Genomic DNA, 17,904 nt, shown 5'->3' with positions numbered 1-17,904 from the left:
TAAGCTAATTGGCCTTTTTGTTATTAATGGACCAATGAAATCTGCTCTTTACTAGAGAATCCTTAAGGAAAGACCCAGAAAGGAGTTTAAAAACGACATGTAATGAAAAGGTCACATTTTTGTACTTCCATTTGGGTTTCTGTAGAATGTATAAACAGCCCAGCATCTTATAATCTACCCATATGTTTTTTGGCAACAAGTTAATGTTTTTTGGTGTCTGGAAAAGGAGCCGTTTCAAAAATCTCTCAATTATAACGTCACAAATCAGCAGATGCTGCCCCTCACCTACCAGGTCCAGTGAAGCCCAACCCGTTACCTAGCAACCCCAGCGGAGTTCAGCCCGTTACCTAGCAACCCCAGCGGAGTTCAGCCCGTTACCTACTAACTTCAGCCGAGTTTCAGCATATTTGATCATCTGGTTTTATCGCTGTGTATGCGCTGTTCAATGGCTGCTGGAAAACACAAGCGTTTTGTTGTTGACTTACCATCCAAAAACCACTTGCTGCATTCTTATTGGTTGTGCAGGAGGCTCCACTTCTGCTTTTCAAACAGGTATAATTGTATAATTATGCATCTGTTTGACGACATTTTCAGGTGCGTAGCCAGTAGCAGCTCATTCTGATTTATTATAATAACAATAACCATTTATTTAACCAGATAATAAACCTTGTTGAGATCTATAATATCTTTTCAAGAGGGAAACGGAAAGATAGCAGCACCGTTTTCAAATATCAACTTTGACATTCAGTCAGAGAAATCCATTTGTTTAATTTTAAAAGCAGCAAAGCATAAAACAGTAAAAACGGCTAATAAAACAGTAATGAACCTATTCTAACTGGGGGCGCACCAATTGCAGTTTTCTGGCCGATCACCGATTACCAATCTCTTCAAAATCTTGACGATTCCGATTTTGGCCGATGCCAATATTTTGTCTAATATTGGTATTAGAAGAAAGGAAGAAAGTTGATGAGTTGCCAACAGTGAGATGACTGCAACATACAGACCTGATCCGGTGGGCCGGTCTGCTAGTCACACCCCTCTCACAGCACAGCAGAAGAAGATAGAAGTTGATTTAAATACCTTTGCTAAGGTTGATAAAATCGGTGATTAAGATCGGCTTCACATGTAAAAATCGGCCCATCACCGATTTCCCAAAATTAAGGAAATCAGCACCGATAAATCTGCTGGCCGATAAATCGGTGCATCCCTAATTCCAACCTGTTCAAGGAAGTGTGCCAGGTCACCTTTAAGTTCAACTTTGGCCTAGTCAAAGACTTCTCTCCGTCTGCGCCTCAGGTCAACGGTCAGAATGTCGTGAAGGTCGGCCACCGGCAGGTCGTCAACATGATCCGGCAGGGCGGCAACAGCCTCATGGTAAAGGTTGTCATGGTAACCCGCAACCCCGACATGGAGGAAGGCGCGCGGAAGAAAAGTAAGAGCCGCTGCAATCACTCACAATAACCGACAGCTCATCTGGAGCGGCTCGACCGACCGCAGCTGCCTTCTCCTCTCTCCAGTCCCTCAGCAGAGCAAGAGGCTGAGCACTCCAGCCATCGCCCTGCGCTCCAAATCAATGACTTCAGAGCTGGAGGAGATGGGTAAGAAACAGGCCCGAATTAGATTCTTTTTTATTTTTTTGGCAGATAAAAGCAGGAGGATGAAGGAACATATTGCTATGGAGATGTAGAGGAAGAAGGCGGGAGCTTTGCTGGTTAGAAACAGACTCAGGTAATGAGGAGTGATGGAGGCAGTGTGAAGACGGAGACGCTGGGAGTGTGAAGAGAACTTGAGCGAGGGATAAATTTAGACGGCAGTTATTTAGTTGCAGGAACAAGACGGAGAAGGCTGGTGTTGGATGATGGTCTCAATGCGTTTCGCTGTGTTTTCAGAGGTGCCACAATGTCACTGCCAGCACTCCCGCTACAGGTAACCCCACCCAGAAACGTGTCGCCTTCCACCGTGTGATCCCTCTCTCACTCCCTGCTTCTTTTAACCTTTAACCTCCTGCACCTCCTGCTCCTCCCCGGCCCGTCAGCGTCTGAGGACGACCAAACTGTCACAAACACACCTGAGGAGAGGCTCCACACTGCAAAAACACAAAATATGACCGAGTATTTTGGTTTAGTGCCTAGTGTGAATATATCAATACACTTTGAATAGGCAGAGTTGAATAAAGTTTCCAAAAGTTGTACTCAAGTAACAGTAGCAATACTTCAACATGTTTTTACTCCAGTAATAGGTTAACTCAATTTTTTTTTTTTTAATTACTCAAGTAAATGTAACTAATTTCTACCCAACTCTGCTTAGAAAACAACATATAGGAGCTTGCTTTATGTGGCATTTTTTCCATATTATAAGTAGGAATGCACGATATATTGGCACCAATATCAGTATCGGCCAATATTAGTCATTTTAACATGTCGTTATTGGGCCGATATTCACAACCGATACAGTTGCTTTCTTTCCCAAAGATGTCAAAACAGTTGAGAAATGCATATAATATTAGTAAATATTGGTTATTGACCAAAACAGCAATACTGATATTGGATATTATTGGCCCAAACTTTCATATCCTAATCATAAGCTCCACTGGCAGATTTTTTCATAATCTATTCCTATAACGCGTGCTCAATTGATTAATCGGATTAATCGTGATTAATCGATTATTGAAATAATTGTCAACTAATTTAATAATCGATTAATTGTTAACTGGAGTAAAGAGACTCAAAAAAAGTTAATTTGCTGAAAGAACAACACACACAGAGCTGCAATTAAGCAATAACTGTACAAAATAGATACTTTTTGGATTTAAGATTAAAAAACTAAGCTGTAGATTTCTTCTGGCAATTTTAACTTCACCTGATTCAAATTCTGAAAAAAACTCTCCTTTTTCTATGCAGCTATTAATTACTTTATCAGAAAAAAGTCGACAGCTCAGCCAATCACTATGAACTGCAGATGCATCTTTTGGTACAAATAATCAAGACCTTTATGTTGTTGCAGTTTAGGATATGACATTTTTATTTTCTTATTTCAAAAATGAGCTTAAATTAATCTTTTAATTTATTTCTAATATTGTGTAAAAAGGCTTAAGTAAAATCTGCACTGTGCCCATTTTTATTTATCTGATTAATAGATTAATCGTCTGAATAATTGATTAATCGATAACTAAAATAATCGCTACTTGCTGCCCTACTTATAATTAGCACTTTTTCGTCAATATTAAGGAATTATTGATTTAAAACGAGCTCTTATATGTTGCTGAAAAGTTACTTGTAAGTTTCTTATTTAAAGATATTTGCTCTAGAAACTAGACAAAATACTTGATAAGGTTGTGTGGTTTTGCAGTGCACAAGGTGTCCAAACTGCTCCTTTTCCATTATAATCTTATGTTGAACATGTTTGTTAATTCCTCTGGAAGAAATCCCACCAAGAACAAAATTATTGAGATGAGTAATTTAACTTTGCTCCTGGTCTGTTCCTATGGCAACAGCAGTATCTCTATTTGAGGCAAAAATTGTGGGAGGAGAGTGCAAAGCAAGGGGTCAACGCCCCCACTCGCAGATCATAATGTCTGCCAATGTTTTAATTGTGGATCGCTTGAATCTTCTGGTGTTTACCGCTTCTGCTGGGTGGATCTGGGCATGCTCAGTGAGCGCCTGATGATTAACAGGCGAACAGAGATAAATAGAGAGTCAGTCAGCTGGCCTTTCACAACTCCTGACATTAAAACTTAAAGGGGTAGTTAAAGACTTTTTGAATGTGAGATTCTGTTAAAAGGTTGTGGACAGTTAAATACATAAGCAACATTTTCAATTAAAAACCCATTTTTCCTGCTTAATTGTTGAATAAATATGCATATGAGCTCAACAACAAAGATATTTATTGTTTACGTCACTCAGCCATCAGATTGGAGCAAAGTGCTAATAAACACATTCAGATTTCCAAGTGTTTCAGGAACTTTTTTAGGAATGTGGACTGCTGACACTGACATTAGCATTAGCATCTGTGCTAGCTACTATATGTTTAGGGTTGAGATGCTATTTTAGCCTTGAATATCTTCGCTGGTATACTAACTCCTTTTAGCACCGCTTGAACACAACAATAGTCTTTTTTAGTATCCAATCAGATCAGTTTTTAAAGCGAAAATTAACCCCCTCTTAGTAAAGAGAGGCTCTAATGTAGCTTGTGTGTCAGATTTACGGTCATACAGAAACAAAATGCAAAGGTCCGGTTTGGGACTTTTGTATAAAAACAAAAAAAATGTAATTAATCGTGAACATTTTTACTGTGCGTTAAAATCCCGACCCTATCTAATATTTTACCAACAACAGAATTTGAGAACAGAAAAAAATAACCCAAGCAAATGCAAGAAAAACTGTTTTAAATGATGATTAGGGAAATTAAGCAAGCTAAGGGAAAAAAGTAACTTTCCCTTGTTTCATGTCGTCTTTGCAGAATTTTTTTAGTCACAAGAAAAGGTTTTTGAACATAAATGTCCCTTTTTTCAGTTTATGCATCTGCACCTCAATCAGATATTTAAGAAAATAACACTGAAGGTAAACTCTGTGTCCAGGATGTGTGGGGTCTGCAGAGATGTCCCACCTACTAACAGTATTAATTACAGTTAATTTATGATTTAACAGGAGGTCTGTGGCACCATATCCTTTTTTTCTTTTACAAATTAAATAATTTAAAAACTACATTTGTGGATTTACTGAAATTATTGAAAAAGACTTAAGTGTGTTTTCAATAAAAAACTATCAAGAAGTGGCAAATTATCTTACAAAGATAATATAGATTAATTATATTAAATGTTGCATCATTAGTGATTAATGAAGCATGCACTGAAATAAGCTTTTAACTGCAACTGTCTAACAATAATGAAAATAATCATTTAAATATTTTAAAAGTTCTGAGGTTGAAGTTTATCAGAAGGCTGCTTTTGTACAAAATAATGTTAATATATATATTAAATAAAAATGTCCGGTAATGTTCTGCAGGTAAGATATTAACCACTACTACCCCTTCAACAGAATCTCGCTTCAGAAATCCAGCGCTACCACTTTAAGATGAACCTTTGACCTAATTGTTTTCCTCTTCTTACCTGCCTTCTGTTGGTGTTGTGACCTCACCTGACCTGCAGCAAAGCATGAACACAGCCACAGGTTTCCTGAACTCCACCAAACCCCGTTCTCACCACGTACTCCCTGAATTGTCCACATAAATTATTCACAGGTTCAGGACAAAGTCCTGCTCAGAACCTTCTGACAAAAACTTTATTAAGCCTCTACTGAACCGGGTCGTTTTATTGTCTTCTGAAGAGGTTTTTATTTGGACTTAGTCTGCTTTTTCAGTAATTATCTGTCCAGTTTTAATGTAAACAATACTTTTTTCTTTCATATGCTAACTGAAGATTCATATGAAATTACCATATAAAACAAATATAACTGCAGTGTATTATCTAATCTGACATTTTTCAGAAGGAGTGACCGAAATCCTGACTTTATTGCTCAAAATTGACTAAAATTTGTTCATGTTTTTTCCAGTCAACACCTAAAGAAATTGCAACACGAGTCCAAACTCAAAATATTTTTTACGTTTTGGGTCTATAATCCCTTTCCAATAACAAATCTGACTACTTTATTTGTTTATTTGAATTATTACATGTTTAGCTGGTAAAAGAACATTTAATTTTTACCCTTAAATCATTTTCACTTGACAGTTTTGGCCCATTTGACCAAAAGTTTGTAGATTAGTTTTGCCTCATTTCAAGTTTACTAAGATATCTGCTCTAGAAACAGAAACTGCTCTCCTATTATTAATCTGTTAGTCAGAAACCATTCAACAGATCAGCCCTGAGCTGTATTGATAAACTTTTCACATGTTGATGTTAGAAGTGTCTAAGTGAAATGATTCACTTAGGGAATCATTTGCCTAAGTGAATCATTTAGGCAAATGATTCACCAACTCATTTGCCTAAAATGTTGAGTAAAATATTTATTTCCTCATTTAATAAGGGAATTTAAGTGTTTATTTGCATCTTTAACGTGTTTTTTATATTGTATAAAAAGACTTAAGTGGTTAAATGAAAAATCTGCAGAATGTGATAATTTATCAGATTAATCGATTAAAGAATGGAATAATTGATTACTAAAATAATCGTTGTGCGCTGCTTTGTCTTGGTCCAAAACATAAAATCCTGATTCTATCAGGTTTGTAGTTGAGGAAAAATAATATAGCAGTGTATAGGTTTATTTGTGCAAAACACTAAAAAGTACATTTTTGCAAAGAAATGTGAATCTATGTATGCATTTCAAATAATTGAGCCTAATTTGCGAGACAAAGTGAGGCTTGTTTTGTTCCTTGAATCAAGGTGAAAAGAGCAGGCTGTGTGACGAACCCCGTCAGCTGCTGCCATATGCTGATTCTGATGCTAATGAATTAATTTAGTTGTTCAACTTTCTCACCTCTGTGATTGCTGCAGTGTCCCAGTTCACCTGTAAGTCATGCAGCAAGAGAACCAGAACATTAAAATGGAGATGATCCTGCAGCATCTCCAAACCGGCTGTAGTTTCTAGGAAAATGTTGCTTGGAGTAGCAATAAAACGTGAAAACCAAACTGCTGTCACACACGTGAACGTGAGGGTGACCTCAAATTCTTCCTCTCCACTCCTTTCTGCACTCCTCTTTTCACACCAGAGTGAAGTCGGCACCAATCCAAGTTAAACAAAGGTTTTTTATTTGTGGCTCTCTCACTTTAGAGACACTAATAAATGTTTCCAGAGGTCGTCTAAGGTCAACCAGCCTGTCCATATTTACAAAATCAAGAAAATTTGGTGTGAATCAACTGTGCTACAAATATTTTAGACACAAATCAATTTTGTTTTTTGTGCAGGGTACAGCATGTAACTTTTATTTTAAAAAAAGTTTTTACATATTTGTTAAAACTCTTGACAAAACTGGTCCTTAAAAAAAACCCTGTGAAAAAATGTATTTTCTCCTCCTCCTCCATGAGCTGCTTTTACCGTCTGAAGAAATACACAGCTCTCGACCAAAAACAACCAATCAGAGCCAGGAGGCGGGTCTTAGCGTTGTCAGTCAACTCATGTACTCACTGCTAAATGTGCTAATTTAGCAGTATCTGTAATTAACTTACAGATTCAGGGAAATCGTTTATTCGTCGTCATCGGTGGCTACGCTAACTACACCACTGGCTATGCTAGCAGAGAGCAAGAGGCACACAGAGGGATGATGGACAGCGCTAAGACCCGCCTCCTGGCTCTGATTGGTTGTTTCTAGATAACACTGCGAGAAGACAAAGGAGCTTGATTTTTGTTCCCATAGATTATCTCTTACTATCACAATAGTGATACTCTCATAAAAAAATATATATATATATTTTTATAAAAGTTAAACACTGGAGCTTTTTTAACTCTTAAATGTGAAACTGTTTTTTATCTTAAAAATTATAACTATTACATTTGATTTTGTATATATGGACAGGCTGGTTGATGTTGGATGACCTCAGGAAACATTTAAAAAAATCTTTAAAACATGTTTATTTTAAAGGTAATTCTTTAAATTAAATTTTTAAAAAGTGTTTTTATCTTTATAACATCACAAACCGCTGACTCCATATTTCATCATGTAAATGTGGACAAGCTGGTTGACCTTTGATGACCTTATTTTAGTGAAATTTCAGCTGCACAAAAGTTTCACAGAAACTTATTTAATTTGAAGAACCTGTCCAACTTCCCTCTGGTTCCATTTGCTGGGTTAACCACTAACTCTGTTTTTCCTCTCTCTCTCGCTGCCGCGGCCAATGGGATCGTAACCGTCTGACAGTGGAGAGAGGTGGGAACCCGTACCGCTGTGAACGTGCAGCATATGCGTCTGCAGCCTATTTACTGTAACATGAGTGTGCATGCTTGTGCTGCGTGGGTGTGAATGTGCGTTTTTCACGGGGTGACTCAGTCCGTTCGGCTCTGGGGAATATGATTAGTATGCACTGTAACGACGCACTTTCACTCCTGCCAAAACTTAAGTCTCCTTTTGTCCTCCTTCCAGCTGCTACCCCTTGGAAAAAAAAATCAGGTACGCTCCGGTGCCTTCCCCCGGTTAACGATGACGCCTCTTATATCTGTCCAAAATGACTCGGCACTCTCACCGGCCTCATTTCCTTCCTCTCTCCTAGAGTTCGAATCCTCACAAGTTTCAGAGAAGAAGAGGACAGTCTATCAGATGGCTTTGAGTAAGGATTCTTCTCCCATCATCCGTTTTGTCGTCTTTTCCTCCACGCTTCTACCTGTTTTATAGCTGTCCGTTTTTCCGTTTCATCTCCGTTTGTCTCTTCTGTCTCTCTATTTTGCTTCTTTACTCCTTTTCCCCTCTCAGATAAACTCGATGAAATTCTTGCAGCAGCTCAGCAGACAATCAGCACCAACGAGGCGTCCGGGACACGGGGACAGGGGCCGAAGAGGGACCGGGGAAGAAGTTTCTATGGCAACGAGGTTTGCATCGCGACATCAATTTAAAAAAATGAAATTGCTACTCTTTGAATCTGAACTGCCAAACTTTACGTATGAAATTCATCTGAAATGTTTGCACTTTTTCAGATGAAGTAGAGAAAAAAAACTTTGATTGTAATTTGCGTTTCTGAAACGAATCCCTAATTCTATAAGCACGTCTGCTGCTTTGCAGACTTAATTTCAAAGCAAGTCACAAAAGAATGAGACGATTGCGAAAAGGAAAAATGCAACTAAAAAGAAATCACAATTTAGGAGCAGCAGATTTAGGGTGAGGATGGATGGATGGATGGACATATGAACGGATGGATGGATGTTTTAAGTAAAGCTTCATTCATTGTCTTAAATCAGGGGTCCCCAAACTACGGCCCGCGGGCCGGATCCGGCTCGCCACGTCATTTGGTCCGGCCCCCTGAGCAATGCCGGATATGGCCCGCCTCCTCATACCAGAGAGCATTCAGTGTTTTTTGGCATATATTGTATTTTCCGGCTTATATGTGGATTTTTCTTCAACCACCAGGGGGCTCTTGAGCAGATGTGAAACTAATTTTCCCTCAATGGAATATATACTAGTCAGTCCCAGTCACAGTTTCACTCACGGTTTTTTCCATTTGCATTCTGGGTAAAAATCTATCTAAAAGCGCGAATGTATCGTCGCGCCCCCATTCCCCCCCCCGGACAAGAATTTTCCAAGGTTTCTTTCTCGAAAAACTAAGACCGGCCCCCGACCAGAGAAAGGAACAGCTATGTGGCCCTCGCAGGAAAAAGTTTGGGGACCCCTGTCTTAAATGTTAAACCTGGTTGCTTATGAGTTCTAGCAGCCTTTAGCGATTGCTAGCAGTTTTTAGTGTTTCCTCGCGGTTGCTAACGGTCGCTAGCATTTGCTAACGGTTGCTAGCGGAAACGCTCCAACTCATGTCGTGTGTCATTGCAGCCGAGCTACGCTGACCAGCCTGGGATGGGGATGATGTCGGGTCTGGGACTGGGCTACGAGCGAGGCCAGTACGGCCCGGGTCACGGCCCTCCGCACGGTATTATGCGGCAGAAATCCATCGGTGAGGTTGTCTGTTTCTTCCGTCTGCCCCTCGTCCGCCTGTCTGTCCGTCCTCTGGTCCAGTAGACTCTGACTCTGTCTTGTCTGTGGCCCACAGTATGTACTTCACCTGTATCTGTACGAAATCGTTTAGTCGTTATCTGGTCTGTTTCCCAGTTCTGTTTGTGTGTACGGATTATTTACGAGTAGTCAACATGTGAATCAGGAAGTCGCACTTCACTGAAAAAATCCCAGCAGGTTGCAGATAAATTTGACTTCACAATATTTTATCGCATCTTTAGCAATCCTGCATCCTCTTATATACCCAAAATGCAGAGGTGGGTAGTAACTAGTTACATTTACTTAGTTACTGTAGTAACTTTTTCATATAAAATTACTTTTAGGAGTATTTTTCCTACAGTACTTTTTATTTTTAGTTGAATAATATTTGTATAAAGCATCTTACTTGGGTAACATTTCTGGACTGAGTAACTTCATTACTGCCTGTAAGTATTAGTTTCATTGTTTTTTGGGGGTTTTTTGCTTCCTGAATCAGTTATTTTTTGTTATATTTATTTGTATTGTTTCCCTGTTAGAATTTAAACTGATACAATATGGAGATAAATTTTGTCTCTGTCTGATTACATAATTCTTAAATATCAGGCGTTATGATCCGTTACTCTGTCCTTGAGTAAAAACATGCTGCAGTAGTGCTACTTTTACTTGTGTACCGTTTTTGGGTACTCTGCCCACCTCCGCCAAAATGTGACAGTTTTTTTTCATGTGATGTTTGAAATTTTTAGTTGTAAGCAACAATATAATTTCAGGAGTAATAAAATAAAACACAACATCAAGGACTTACTCATGGAAAAGTGATGAGATGTTGGAGAAATCAATATAAGGTTTGGTTGTTTTGAGTTATGGTGTAAATCAGCCCTGAATTTTTCACCTAGCAACTTTTCAATCACTCCTACGACTGAGTTAGAAGTAAGATGCTGACCCTTCATAACTGAAATGAAAAGTACTTTCCAAGCACTTTTACACACACAATTCCTTTCAAAAGTATTCTTTATAAGTCTTAAATTTGAGCTAGTGAATCCTACAAACCTCCTGTTTTCCACTTCACAATTATGCCCTATTTTGTGTTTGTGTGTCACATAAAATTAGAATAAATGCATTGAGGTTTGTGGTTACAACATAATAAAATAGTAAATATCACAGCAACGCACTGTAGTTGTCTGCTTCCATGTGAACAACAGATCATATTTTACCATTTAACGCTGCTATTTAGGCCTGGCATGGTAACATATTTTGCTGGACAATAAATTGTGCCAGAAGTTATTGTATAAACGATAATATTGTTGTTTTAAGGCCATTTTCATGCAATATAAAGGTAATGGCATAATAATGCAGGAAGGAAGATCAATAAACTTTAAATTTTAGTGAACATTTAACACTGGAACTGGAGAACATTTTAAATATCCAAAACAAATAAACAAAACAATAAATAAAATGAATAATGAATCTTACGTAAGCAAACTCGTCTTTCAAAAAAAGCACCAAACTAAAGAACCGGTAGAAAGAGAAAATTGATAAATAATGCAAATGAAAATGATTGAGTCTGTTTTTAATTATCATGCGAATAATTGATATACTGTTTATTGCAACAGTCCGAGTGTTGACTCACTTTTTGTTGAGGAAAAGTATCACTGATTGATTTACATTCTTCTAACTGAGGAACTGAGGACAGACTTTCTTGGGCAGGCAGATTCAGACAGACACTCACGACTTTACTTATCCAACACTTTTTTTGTTTAATAGCTGTTAATTTTCTGGATTGTTGTTTGTGAATCCTGCACTGCAGGCGTGCCTGAGGAGGAGAAGCAGTTCCTCCATCCTCCTGCAATGAAGTTTGCGCGGAGTCTGTCGGTGCCTGGTCCGGACGATATCCCTCCTCCTCCCACCACGGCTCCACCGGAGCCCCCGTTCTCCTCCGCTCCACCACTTGGTTGGAGAACAAAGTTGTCCCAGCAGCCCTCTGTCTCCGTGTCCCAGTCAACATCCAGCTCTGCGCACTACCAGCCCTTCTCCCAGCCAGGGCACCTGAGCCAGGGTGGCAGGGAGAGGGCGAGTGGTCCCACCACCGGCCCAGCAGCGGACCACGCCACACCGTACGTTCACGCATCTGCCCATACAGCTCAGAGCAGGACTGCGTCGCGAAAGGTTGCCTATACTGGGGAGCCTGTTGGAGCTGGGATTGGGGCCGGCGCAGGCACTAAACCAGCAGGCCTGAGGAGAGGCTACAGCACAGCCGTACCCCCGTCCAGCATTGCTACTGTAATGCCCCAGCAACAACAGACTACCCAGAGTCAACCCCAGCGGGCAGACCGCAGCACAGCTGGAGCAGGTGGCCCTAAAGGTGGGGCCAGGAGAGGCAAGGGCCCTCTGGTGAAGCAATCCAAGATAGAGGAGCTGCGTCTAGGCCAGGGAAGCCTAGGGAGCAAAGACTCGGTGGAGAAAAGCTCCATTCCTATCCCCACCATCATTGTCAAAGCTCCCTCAACCAGCAGCAGTGGACGGAGCAGCCAGGGCAGCAGCGTGGAGGCTGACGTCCCCACGTCAGGGGAGATGGGTGACACAAAAATGCCTCACGGCCCTCCTCCGTCCACTCCTGCTCCACAGCCACCTGCTCCACCCTCCATTCCAGCACCACCACCTCCATCTTTGCCTTCTATTAGAGCCCAGGATAATCTGGACTTTACCAGCCAGTTCGGGGCCGCCATTGTTGGTGCAGCTCGCCGAGACAGGGAGAGATTCCTCGAAGCCCGACGCAAGAGTGCCTCCTTGTTCATGTCTGCTGAGGAGGATCTGAGTATTGGGATGAGCGAAGCGCTAGGAGGAGTTTCAAGAACTCAGGTGTCTCAGCAGCAGCTAAACACTCAGCCTGAAAGCTCGTCAACACGATTGCGCCCTTCCAAGTCAATTGATGAGGGCATGTTTTCTGCAGACACCTTTATCCAACACACCCGGAGTATGCCTCCAGCCTTCGGCCTACCGGAGTACTCCTCTACGGCCCTGGATTATCAGCCCAAATCTGTGCCTGCTGATCTGTATACAGCAGCAGGTCGACAGCCAGTGCCCTCCTCCAACACCACTTTTATTCATCCTCTTACTGGGAAGGCGCTCGACCCCACATCACCTCTGGGCCTCGCCCTGGCTGCCAGGGAGCGTGCTCTGAGGGATGACAGCAGGATAAGGAGGGGAACGGAGCACCTCTTCACCCGCCAGATGTCGAGCGTCGTGTTCCCTTCGTCTGCTGTCACCTCTCAGCCAGTTTCATCCACGACGCAGTCTTCGAGCTCTTACCTGGTGACCTCCTCTTCTCTGGCAGCTACCACACCCACAGTCGGTCGCCCACCCTCACCCAGAATCCTCCGAGGAGTAGGGAGTACTTGGGGGGAAGAAGGTGGGGAGCGGGAGCGGGAAGGGGGAGGCGCTCGCGAGGGTCTTAGAGTTCGGTTCTCGGAGGACAAAACTGTCCACACACACCACTATCAGTCTCAGCCATATCAGCCGTCTTACAAAGAGCGGGAGAGGTCGCGGGAACGGGAGAGAGACCACTCGAGGGAGAGGGACATGAGGAGGGCAGAGCAGGCTGCTGAGAGTGGGCCCCCGCAGCCCCGAAGACCCTCTTTTCTCAGGATGGAAAGTCAAGCCGATGCCTATATGCTGTCTCTCACCCCTCCCTCTCCTCCACCAACCATTACCCAGCAGGCTTCTGGAAGCACAGGGAGCGGTATGATGATCCTTCCTCCTCCTGCCCCTTCAGTTGACGCAGACGATGAATTTGTTTATGCAGACCCCCTCCCTCCTCCGTTAGAGTTTGCAAACAGCTTCGACAGAGGGGGATCAGGATACTCGCAACACGCGATGCTTTCCAACAGCCTGATCCATCGGCAACAGCAAGTCCCTCCCCCACCGCCTCCTCCACCGCCTCCGCCGCCCCCGCCACCTCCTCCCCCTCCTCAGAAAGAGCATTATATAGGTGGTTTTCCTGCCCACACACCTCTGCCCTCTCCCCAGGCAGGAGACTCCACTGCATCCAGCCTCACGTCGTATGACAGCGAAGTGGCAAATCTTACTCAGTCTGCACCTTCCCCTTCACAGACATCACCAAATCCTCCACCCCCTTCCTCACCCTCAACTCTTCAGCCAGCCATGGGTCTTCCTCCTCCCCCTGCAGTCTCACCTCCACCTCCCCCTGGAGCCGGTTCCTACCACAGACCCTTTTCAATGTCTCACCACCTTTACAACAGCACTCATGCATCCGGGCGATCCTCACCAACACCTCCCCAGCATGCAGTTGCACCACCTCCAGCTTACCGAGGTCCCCCAGCTCCATCCTCCACTGCTGCCACGTCCGTCCCACATAGGGGCACCGCCTCCCACGCAACGACCGCTAGCTGTGCTGCTACAACCACCACTGCTGCCACAACAAGCACCTCCACTCAGCTCCATCAAGAGCGAACACACCCTGCTCATTCGACATACTCCACTACCATCACAGGACGGACAGGCGAGCACCATCGTCCTCATCCCACTGCCAAAAAAGGAGAGTCCCAGGAAACGGTTGTGGACTCTGGGATTGAGGAACTGGATAGCCGCAGTAGCAGCGACCATCACCTGGACAGCATTTTGGGCCTAAGTGGGGCTGGTGTCCGAGGAGATAGACTGGATCGGGGAGAGAGACTCGGGGTTGGAGGTCCAGGGCGAATGGGAGGAGGCGCAGGAGAAACAGAACGAGGAGGAGTGGACTTTCTGGAGTCATACATGAGCTACCTGGATGGGCAAACCTTTGAGATGCAGAATGCGACGGCGGCAGCTTCCACCTACCCAAAAACCAGCAGGTTTAGAGAAGGTAGCCGCGCTGGTGACTCGCATCGACAGACCAGCACCGCCCCTGCATCCTACCACTCCCACAGGCAAAGAGACGGGCAGGTAGAGGACGACGTAGAGGAGGGACTCGGAGATGACGAGAGTGGTCAAGACGGGTACGGGATGAGGGACATGCAGAATTTGGGCCGTCCCACATCTCCGTACTTTGAGAGGCCGCGCACTCCTGAGATGAGACCCCTGTGGGGCGACGGTCAGATGAGCAGTGATATGGGGAGCCAGTCCGGGTCGCTTTTAGAGGGGAAGAAGATTTACCCCCCTGCATCCAGTATGAAGCCAAGCATTATCACTGAGCTGAGCAGCAAATTGCAGCAAAGAAGTAAAGACAGCTGGAGCAGCCACAGACCACTGAGCAGACACAGGTTGGTAACGTCGTCATATCACATTACTGTTAGCATCGTCACTGCTTCTTCGGATTTCTAGAGATTCTCCTTTCCAATAGATAATTGGTATATCTTAGGTATATCTAGAATATGTGATATCACATTCCTTACAGAAACTCGGACTGTATTAAGCAATTACTGCGGCTCGTATATTAATCGAGAGAGTGCATAGCTCTGATTGGCGCCACATAGCCGTTTATTCGCGAGCCTTCGAATGTAGCATGGCTAGCGGTAAAACACACTTCTCTCAGTCAATAAATGCACTGTTGTAATTTCTTTATACACTCCTCCGGTTTTTGGCAGGTATGTGATGTCATGAAAATGCATCTTGGGAAGTTAAAATGTCTTGGCACAATGCTACTTGATAATATATTGGCTGGCATTTGCAAAACAGCAAATCCAGGAGCGCCATTTGCTTTCCTTTGGCCTGATTGGTTGTAGCTCCTAAATAGACTCCATTGTGTTTATTAATGCCTATTAATGTATATTTGCTGTTTGAACTTTTAAAACAGGCAGCTATGAGCAATTTTAGAGGGGATCTCAACTATTTGTGGATTTTAGCTATAGGCGGGCGGCTGTGGTACCTTTCCGACACCTTTAATAACATAAATTTTCTGGAATTCATCTCACTGCTGTCTGATCTCTGGGTTAGTTTTGTGTTATCTTTTTTTCTGCTTCTGTTCACAGATTCTCTGAAGACTCCGCCTCCGCTCTGAGCCCGCCCTCAGTCCGCTCCCAGTCTCCATCTCCAATCTCTTTATCGCAGCCGTCTTTATCGCCGTCCCCAACCCCGGCCTCCCAGTACCCAAACTGGGGACGTTCCCCATCTCCTCAGCCTCCAGCCGCATCTCAACCTCCGCGCTCACATTCTCCGTTGTCCCCGACGTCGTACTCCCCTTACCCTACGTCTCCCAAGCACAGACCCGTGTACCGGACCAAAGCGCTGGAATTCCAGTTCATCCCCAGTCGAGAGTCCCGCAAAGCAGAATCACACATCCTCCAGCGCCGACGAGCTCCGAGTCCGCTCATCTCCCAAACAGAGAGGCCCAAAGTGGCCCCGCCCCGCCCGTCGTCGCTTCCCCTTCTCCCCACTTCACCCCTGTACAGTGCCATCTACGACCTCCGCGGTTCAATCACCCCACCGTCACCTGGGAATCCTCTTGGAGACCCTTACTTCTCACCCTCTCCTCCCCTTTTTGCCCCCTCTGGAGCCCCTCCACCTCCAAACTCCACCTTAGTAGTGTCGCGATCCCTTTCTCCGACTCATTTTCTGTCCGGGACGTCGTCTCCGCCCCTGCACCCCCACCCGCCGCCTACCTGCCTGAGTTACCCCCACTTACCGCCGCCTTCCCCCACAAAGCCTTTCGCTTCCAAGCCGCTGCCCTACTGGACCAAGTACGATGTTGCAGACTGGCTGGCGTACCTCAACCTTGGCGAGCATAGAGAACGGTTTCTTGATAACGAGATTGATGGCACCCATTTACCCTCTTTGACCAAGGAAGACTATCTGGATCTAGGGGTGACGAGAGTAGGACACAGAATGAACATAGAGCGAGCCCTAAGGAGTGTAATGGACAGGTAAGGTTACGCCTGTCTGTCTGGAGTAGAGATGCACTGATCCAATATTAATATCTGTATCCTAATATTGTATCCCTAGACTGGGTAGACAATGTGCCTGATCCATAAGGGCATATCTATTCAGTCTAGTTCTATGCGTTATGCTCTGAATAACGTAATGCTTTATTAGACCTGCCACAATAAGGATTTTTCTGGATGATAAATTGTCCCAGAAGTCATAGCGATAAACTATAATTTTGTTGTTTTGAGACCATTTTCAAGTAATATAATTGTAATAACGGCATAATAACACCAGACAACATTCTCAAAGATCAATTAACTTTAAATTCTGACGGAATCTGTTTCAATGGGAGAAAGCCAAATCGGAGCAGAAGAGAGATGATAATCAGAGTAGCATGGAAAGGCAATGGCCAATTTTAAGGGGCAACACAAGATCAATCGATTGGCTGCAAATGGCTCCCAGGCTTCACTTTGAACACCCATACTGTAAACAATTGAGCACCAAAATTAATTTAAACTATTAGAATCTAAGATTAGTCAAAAAACATTTAATTGTTTCATATGTTTGTTTTTATTTATTCTGCCCTAATCTCCCAAGGAAAAGGGAAAATCCATTTAGTACTTTGGATTTATTTTCACAGATAAACAGCGCCCTCTTCCTGTTAGTGTTGAAATTCATTCTGTAGAAGATGTATGTTTCCCTTTTTTCTTTCAGTCCCTGTTCTAGGATGAAATGTATTTTGTTCTGTCTCTCTCTGTCCTCAGGTTGTCCAGCAGTCCGTTTCCCATTTCTGTCCTCTCTCCTCGGGAAGGGCAGCCTGAGAGGAGGAGGGACGACGGGAGTCGGAGCTGAGGCCGCGAAGGAGGAACAGGGAGGGGCTGAAGTCCATGTCGGAGGATTCACACAGATTTCACACGGAAAGAAAGAATAGGATGAAGAGCTGATGATCTGTAAACCCGCCGGCTGGTGCTCCTTGATTTACATCCATCCAAACACAACCACAGCAACACAATCTAACTAAACCTCCTCTCAGTGAATACACGAGGGTCTTTATGGCAGCAAATTTCAGATTTATTAACTAGAACAATCACAAAGCAGAGGGTGCATTCGGTAGGGCTGCAGAGGCGAGTCCTAACAGCTGATTGGTTGTTTTTGTTCAGGTTTGAAGGTGAGAGGATTCAGATTTTAGCTTCCTGTGAGGAACATGTCTGTGTGTCAGAACGTAGAAAGGTGTTTTTTAAAGAGCGAGGCTCCGTGTGCTTTATTGCAGCGTAGAGTCATGGTAAAAACTAAACACACCCTTTTATTTTAAATGTCAGGGGATAAAATAAGTGATCTGGTCTTTACCAAGTTAAAATCTGCAGTTTTCTCCTCGGTTATTAACAACTTCCACCGCTCTGCTAGCACAAAATTTCCAAACACATGTAG

General features: G+C 43.4%; 1 protein-coding gene across 3 annotated transcripts in view; it reads left to right on the top strand.

The window, feature by feature from the left end:
* Window positions 1–17,677, top strand: part of shank1 (SH3 and multiple ankyrin repeat domains 1) — a 39,953-nt gene extending 22,276 nt beyond the window's left edge. Inside the window, exons 11-20 of one of the 3 annotated variants that reach the window (XM_015053061.1) lie at window positions 1,297–1,432; window positions 1,518–1,598; window positions 7,849–7,857; window positions 8,071–8,097; window positions 8,198–8,254; window positions 8,422–8,513; window positions 9,463–9,583; window positions 11,426–14,876; window positions 15,585–16,475; window positions 17,241–17,677. In XM_015053061.1, the coding sequence (XP_014908547.1) occupies window positions 1,297–1,432; window positions 1,518–1,598; window positions 7,849–7,857; window positions 8,071–8,097; window positions 8,198–8,254; window positions 8,422–8,513; window positions 9,463–9,583; window positions 11,426–14,876; window positions 15,585–16,475; window positions 17,241–17,328 (4,953 nt within the window). In that variant the 3' untranslated portion in view covers window positions 17,329–17,677. Of the gene's footprint in view, window positions 1–1,296; window positions 1,433–1,517; window positions 1,599–7,848; window positions 7,858–8,070; window positions 8,098–8,197; window positions 8,255–8,397; window positions 8,514–9,462; window positions 9,584–11,425; window positions 14,877–15,584; window positions 16,476–17,240 lie in introns of all 3 variants that reach the window. The other 2 variants (XM_015053060.1, XM_015053062.1) reach the window with 2 other exon arrangements.
* Window positions 17,678–17,904: the final 227 nt, after the last annotated feature.

Source organism: Poecilia latipinna, unplaced genomic scaffold (genome assembly GCF_001443285.1).
Source record: "Poecilia latipinna isolate Pla-1442-1.1 unplaced genomic scaffold, P_latipinna-1.0 Scaffold1158, whole genome shotgun sequence".
NCBI classification, from domain to species: Eukaryota; Metazoa; Chordata; class Actinopteri; order Cyprinodontiformes; family Poeciliidae; genus Poecilia; species Poecilia latipinna.
Note: the sequence above shows the minus strand (reverse complement) of the source record. Positions and strands in the feature narration are given on the sequence as shown.